We start from the raw sequence: 7,677 nt of genomic DNA, 5'->3' as shown, positions 1-7,677 counted from the left end.
TGCCCACTTTTGATTTGTGTCGTTTGTAGGGACATGGATGAATCTGGAAAACATCATCCTCAGCAAACTGACACAAGAACAGAAAATGAAACACCGCATATCCTCACTCATAGGTGGGTGATGAAAAATGAGAACACATGGACACAGAAAGGGGAGTACTAAACACTGGGGTCTGTTGGGGGGAAAAGGGGAGGGCCAGTGGGAGGGGGAGGTGGGGAGGGATAGCCTGGGGAGAAATGCCAAATGTGGGTGAAGGGGAGAAGAAAAGCAAAGCACACTGCCATGTGTGTACCTATGCAACTGTCTTGCATGCTCTGCTCATGTACCCCAAAACCTAAAATCCAATAAAAAATTAAAAAAAAAAAAGTGAAGAGGTAGATAATTTGAGGTTAGTGACTAGGAAAGGGCATAAGGAGAGATAGCAGAGTACTGTTAATATTCTATTTGAGGATTTAGAGGCAAGTTATACAAGTATGTTCACTTTGTAAAAATCCATGAAGCTGTACATTTACATTTTGTGCATATTTTCTGTGTATATATTAGACTTTAATATAAAGGTTACTAAAAACATAAAAGTAGTACTAGTCTTTAAGGAAGCTAAGCTTCATTACAACATCAAATCATTCTATTTGTTCGTCAGTACACAGAGTGTATTAGTTTGCTAAGGATGCCACAAATAAGTACCATGAACTTGGTGACTTAAACATGGAGATTTATTTCCTCAGTTCTAGGTGCTAGCGGTCCAAGATCAAAGTGTGGGCAAAATTGGTTTCATTCTGAGTTCTCTTCCTGGCTTGTGAATGACCATCTTCTCCCGATGTTTTCACACGGTCTCTTCTTTTCATATGCCTTTATTCTAATCTCTTCTTACAAGGATACAAGTCATATTGGATCAGGGAATGGCCCACCCACTAGACCTTATTTTACTTAAATGTTCTTTTTAGATATTGTGTCTCCAAAATCATGCTCTGTGGGTACTTGGAGTTAGAACTTCAGCATATGAATTTTGGAGAGTGAGGGGAGGGCCACAATCCAGTCCATGACACAGATTAACAAAGGCAAAATGCCAGTAGAATTTTGACACAAAGTTTGCGACACTGGTATAGGAGAAAGTGTATCAGAAAGTTGAATTAAGCTGAACATAACATGGTAAACCTAAAGCAATGTGGAAATCCCTGGCAGACACCAATGTTATCATATGGATTTTCCAGTATCAAAAGAAAAATACTGAGACTGAGAAGGCAGAGAAAAACTAGACAGTGGGGAGTTCCCATTGTAAATTTGCTTTGTGTCAATGCCATCTCTCTAGAGAAATTATTCAGTGAGAAAAGAAATCTAAGAGAGTAATTGCTTCATCTTTGCATATTTGTGAAATCCCTTAGGAAAATGGAGTCGTCATACAAATATTATAAATTCTTCCTGTATTTGTCATCAGAAAAGCCACTGATATACTTTGTAAGGACAGCTCTTTCCTTATACATTGGTAGGTTTCTTTTTTCTGCATGAGTTCATAATCCTGGAACTGTACTTGTTTGTACAATCATATGCATTATCAGAGTTAGATTTATGATGATTAAATCATTAGGTGGAAAGAAGAATTCCAATTACCAGAAAAATGTAGACATTTAGTATTTAAGGTACTTTTTAAAAGTTATTGATTAATGAAGATGGCAGTTAAAGGAATAAAAATATAAGTGGCATGCTGTAAGATTTTTATTTGATATAAATGATAGCTAATATTTATTGAGGGCTTACCATGCATTGGGCACAGTGCTATGCATATTAACATACTCCATTTTGTGAGATCCTAAAAATAGTCCTTTTGTATTTATTAATTTCATTTGTAATAAAACAAACTACAGACCAGAATTATTAAGAAACGTGACCCAGACTACTCAGATCAGAATTTCTGACATCACAATGTGAATTCAACCAGTCAACTCCAAAGCACGTGTTTCTACCAGTACAGTATGTTTTATGGTACGTAGAAGAATTTCCTTCTGTATTGACCTTGAGCGAAATGTGTTAGTCTGCATTATCTATTACAGGCAGAATGCCATAGAATTGGTTTGAGGGTCGAATGTCTTAAAATGTATAAAATAGATTAGAGTTTGGCATGTAAGAACAACCATGTTAAATTAGTGGTAAAACTAAAACACAGAATAAGGAACACGTCAAAGGAATAGAGCAGCATTTCAGAAATATCTAACTGCAGATCCTGTGAACTGATTTTATGCTAAGGCTATTGTATTTTTGTCAAGGCATTCATCTTTTGTTTGGTCTAGTCCAAAAAATTAAGAATGTCAACCGGATGTGTGCATTTGACAAATACACAAATTCGTGCACTTTGAATATGTCAATTTAACTGTTTATAAATTCTTGCAGAAAGAACATTAAACAACACAACAAAGGCAAAAGCTGAAGGGAGTTTGGTATATAAAAGTGAATGAGGGTGCATCACTCCTATAACTGAATAGATGTAGACACAGATTTTACTGGCTGTTTTATAAATCACAAATGAAGGCTTTGTTTCAGATATTCAAAGAATAACCTTCTATAGGATGTTCTTGTGATTATAGATGACCTCTATATAGAAAAATAGAATGTACATTTTATTGATATCAGCGTTATCATTTTTGTTGTTATTGTTGTTGTTGTTGAAAGTAACAGAAGAGAACTCTGGTTATGCTAAGCAATACTGGAACGTCCTGAAAGGATGCTAGGGCTCCTAAATGGATGTGCAGTGAAAAGACCTGGCGTAGAGAACAGATAGCAGCCTGGGCAGGTGTGGAGGCTGAGCAGCTCAAAATACACAGAATCAGTGTTTCTTTGCAACGTCAGTCTGATCTTCAAACCTCACTGTAATCTACTTGATGAAAAAATATTTTGTCAACCTTGAATCACGAACTCACTTAAGACAAGCACAGGCTAATATCTAACCCCTGCCTACTCCACTCTAATCAGAGAATCTGGTCTTTCAGTGGAAACTGGAAGTGGAGGATCAAGAGGAGAGAATTATTAAAAAATCTGGAGACAACAGATGCTGGAGAGGATGTGGAGAAAAAGGAACACTTTTACACTGTTGGTGGGAGTGTAAATTAGTTCAACCATTGTGGAAGACAGTGTGGCGATTCCTCAAGGCCTTAGAAATAGAAATTCCATTTGACCCAGCAATCCCATTACTGGGTATATATCCAAAAGACTATAAGTCGTTCTACTATAAGGACACATGTACACGAATGTTCATTGCAGCACTGTTTACAATAGCAAAGACCTGGAATCAACCCAAATGCCCATTGATGATAGACTGGATTGGAAAAATGTGGCACATATACACCATGGAATATTATGCAGCAATCAGAAATGATGAGTTTGTGTCGTTTGTAGGGACATGGATGAATCTGGAGAACATCATCCTCAGCAAACTGACACAAGAACAGAAAACGAAACACCGCATATTCTCACTCATAGGTGGGTGATAAAAAATGAGAGCACATGGACACAGAGAGAAGAGTACTAAACACTGGGGTCTATTGGGGGGAAAAGGGGAGGGCCAGTGGGAGGGGGAGGTGGGGAGGGATAGCCTGGGGAGAAATGCCAAATGTGGGTGAAGGGGAGAAAGGAAGCAAAACACACTGCCATGTGTGTACCTATGCAACTGTCTTGCATGTTCTGCACATGTACCCCCAAACTTAAAATGCAATAAAAACTTAAAAAAAAAAAGAGGAGAGAATTTCCATAACTCTTAACTCCACACAATGGAAAATTTCCTCCAAAAATTTAAGTAGAGTATTAATGGCTGGAGAATTTAAGAGCTGTGTAACCATCAAAATGCAAATATGTAGACTTTTTTTATCACGAGGTCAAGAGATTGAGACCATCCTGGTCAACATGGTGAAACCCTGTCTCTACTAAAAATGCAAAACATCAACTGGGCATGGTGGCGCGTGCCTGTAATCCCAGCTGCTCAGGAGGCTGAGGCAGGAGAATTGCCTGAACCCAGGAGGCGGAGGTTGTGGTGAGCCAAGATCGCGCCATTGCACTCCAGCCTGGGTAACAAGAGGGAAACTCTGTCTCAAAAAAAAAAAAAAAAAAAAAAAAAAAGAATAAAAAGTAGGTCCTGCCTGGTAATTCCCAATTGCATTGAGTCTGGAAGAATAAAAAGCAACAAATGAGTCCAACTTGTTTGCTCAGGCTTCTTCAGAAGAGGAAGAATTGGTGAGAATTGGATTGGTGAAAACTAGTCACAGACAACAAGATCATTACAGCAAATATTGCTCTTTACTGCCTTATCCTTTTCTCTCTCTACTCTCATTCTCCGCCAGCATTATAATCAGGAATAAAGAAATTGCTTAGTTCTAAATGTCATGTTATGGGGCAAGTCCATCTGGAAAGTACATTTCTCAATAAAAGGAGGGGTAGAATAAGAGAAGGAGAAAGGATAGAAAAAGAATAGAAACAGAAGTTGAATTAGAAGGGAGTGAGAAGAAAGAAAAGGGAAAGAAAACCAGAAAAATAGGTGGCAATATAACAAAAGGCAGAGAGATGCTTTGAAGATCCCTCGTTTAGGTTACCTGAAACAAACTTCAGTAGAAATAGAATGAGGAAAACTGCTGAAAAGAGGGGAAAAGTTTTGGTAGAATGATCATTTACTGTAATGGTAATAATCATGGTGCTATTGTGTTGTAATCCAATATATATTAAAAGTTTCTTTCTCCCACTGAAGGAAATGATGAGAAGAAACTTCACATTGGTGACTGAGTTCATTCTCCTGGGACTGACCAATCGCCGGGAATTACAGATTCTCTTCTTCATGCTGTTTCTGGTCGTTTACACGGTCACAGTGGCAGGGAACCTTGGCATGATTGTCCTCATCCAGGTCAACGCTCAGCTCCCACGCCCATGTACTTTTTCCTGAGCCACTTATCCTTCGTGGACCTGTGCTTCTCCTCCAATGTGACTCCAAAGATGCTGGAGATTTTCCTTTCAGAGAAGAAAAGCGTTTCCTATTCTGCCTGTCTGGTACAGTGTTACCTTTTTATTGCCTTGGTCCATGTTGAGATCTACATCCTGGCCGTGATGGCCTTTGACCGGTACATGGCCATCTGCAACCCTCTGCTTTATGGCAGCAAAATGTCCAAGAGCGTGTGCTCTTTCCTCATCATGGTGCCTTATGTGTATGGAGCGCTCACTGGCCTGATGGAGACCATGTGGACCTACAACCTAGCGTTCTGTGGCCCCAATGAAATTAATCACTTCTACTGTGCCGACCCTCCACTGATTAAGCTGGCTTGTTCTGATACCTACAACAAGGAGTTATCAATGTTTGTTGTGGCTGGATGGAATCTTTCTTTTTCTCTCTTTATTATATTTATTTCCTACCTTTACATTTTTCCTGCTATCTTAAAGATTCGATCTACAGAGGGCAGGCAAAAAGCTTTTTCTACCTGTGGCTCCCATCTGACCGCTGTCACTATATTTTATGCAACTCTTTTCTTCATGTATCTCAGACCTCCCTCAAAGGAATCTGTGGAACAGGGAAAAATGGCAGCTGTATTTTACACCACAGTAATTCCTATGCTGAACCCTATGATTTACAGCCTTAGAAATAAAAATGTGAAAGAAGCATTAATCAATGAGCTGTCAAGGAATAAATACTTTTCCTAAAAATCAGTATTCTTTTGGTTCCAAAGCTCTTTTTCCTTAAATTGAGAAATACAGTGCCTCAATGGAGAACATTGCAGTTTTAAAAGCTTTATTTTCTAAAATTCATATACATACAATTTTGTCCACAAAAGTTTTGTTTGTAGTTGTCACTCATCTTGTTTAAATTCTTTGTCTTCTGTATACAGGATAGCTTTATACTTCTATGCTATTGGGTTTGGGTAAGAGCATGTAGCTATTTCTGAAGATGAGATTATAATTCACATATATCACTTCTCAGTTGAACATTTAATTGTTTGTGAGACCACTTTTGAGTGGGTCTGTTGTTGTTTTTATTTTTTCCATGGTGACCAGCAAGATTTAATATGGTGGCTGCTCAGTTAGGAGAATCGGAACAGTCCTCATCTGACTCACAATGGCAGTACAGAATGGCTGATCAGTACCCTTCTTGTTATAAGGTACAGTGATATGTGGAGTTTGCTTGTTTCCATAGCACAGTCTATTCTGATTGATGACATATTAATTATACAAACTCACACAGGCTTGATTACATATCATAGAAAGAGAACATCACAAACCTTGAAGAAATCACATTTGAGATTTTGTTTTGTGTTCCTTCCAATGCTTTTACATACACACATGTGTTTAGTAAAATTACTTGTTATAATTACCATTTGAACTTACTTATGATTAATATATACAGTTTTAAATGTCAAATGATATTACAAGCCATATGTAAATTCCTGTCTCACTCTCTAACGGACCACTAACTCCTTGTAGATAACACTTTCTTGTTATTTTCTTTGGGAATTAACCCATTTTGAATGATATGTTTGTATTCCTCTTTGCTGATTTTTCAAATATGCACATAACTGATTGAATCTGTTTACTAATGATAAGGTGCTATCTTACTTTCACCAATCATTCATCCCTACCTATAATGAACACTTCTTTCTCTCATTCTCATCGTAGGGTCATATTTGAATTTTTGGCTTAATCAGTATTGACAGTTAAAATTGCTATGAATGTATCATGAATACTACCTGAAGAATGCTATGAGTAATACTTTGAGCATTACTAACACTAGTAATAATTATTAATAATGTGAGTACTACTATGGTTGTAATTCTCTTCTTGGATTTTCATAACATTAATAATGGCCTCCCATTTCCAGTTTTGCTCTTCTGTTTGTATAGTAGCTACTCTTCCCCAAACTTTGACTAAACTATAAAACACCTTTATGTGGTCAAACACCATAGGTGACCTATAATTTCCACATTTTTTTTTCTCAGACATCCTCTGTCTTCCCATTGGATTCTGCTCTGTGTGCAGAGCTGTTATTTGGAGATAATGATTCCAATAATTGGTTTAAGGCATTTCTTTGTGGAACAATTAATGAACTTTCTACCATGATGAGTGGTGCAAGGTCAGTGATAACTAGGTCCGTGCACGTTTGTCAGATTTTTATTGATGCTATTGCAATCATAAAAGCCACGAGCTACGTGGGGCTAATACTTCCTGTTCACTCAGTAGTCAGAGCCATGGGCAAAGAGGCTCAAATCATTTGACAATTCAGTCAGTATTGCAGTTCATGAATTACAATATATTTAATCAGTCTATAAATGTTATAGATTACACATTCTACAACAAGGAAAGTAACATTTAACATCAAGAATAAAGGGATTAAAAATAGGTTAAGGAACCAGTCCAGGGGGAGTGACATGAACAAAAAGAATATCCTACGCAGGCCCTGGAGGTTCATAAATAATCTTGTAAAGAAGAGTCTTTTATGTAAGCAAAGCCTTCAGTGGCAAATGCCAGGTGCTTATCTCAAGCAATAGCAAGATAGTGTCTTTAAAGATGGCTGTTTCAAGCTGCTGAAGTCCTGCTCTTTTACGGCCACAAAGTCCTCCAGTATGAACTACTAGTGGAAGAGTGACTTTGTTATGCCTTTATCTGGTTGGTGCAGTCTTTCTTGATTAGGCAAAACATCTGGCCCTTGTTGGCATGATG

At 37.8% G+C, this 7,677-nt stretch overlaps 1 protein-coding gene across 1 annotated transcript; it reads left to right on the top strand.

Annotated features, from left to right (window-relative positions):
• Positions 1 to 4,732: 4,732 nt before the first annotated feature.
• LOC100414074 (olfactory receptor 5M8) lies at positions 4,733 to 5,667 on the top strand. Its single transcript, XM_009008123.5, is given in 2 exon segments — positions 4,733 to 4,892; positions 4,895 to 5,667. Coding segments are annotated over 2 exon segments (933 nt in total).
• Positions 5,668 to 7,677: the final 2,010 nt, after the last annotated feature.

This window comes from Callithrix jacchus, chromosome 10, assembly GCF_049354715.1.
Source record: "Callithrix jacchus isolate 240 chromosome 10, calJac240_pri, whole genome shotgun sequence".
NCBI lineage: Eukaryota > Metazoa > Chordata > Mammalia > Primates > Cebidae > Callithrix > Callithrix jacchus.
The sequence above is the reverse complement of the archived record's forward strand: the minus strand, read 5'-3'. Positions and strand labels throughout refer to the sequence as shown.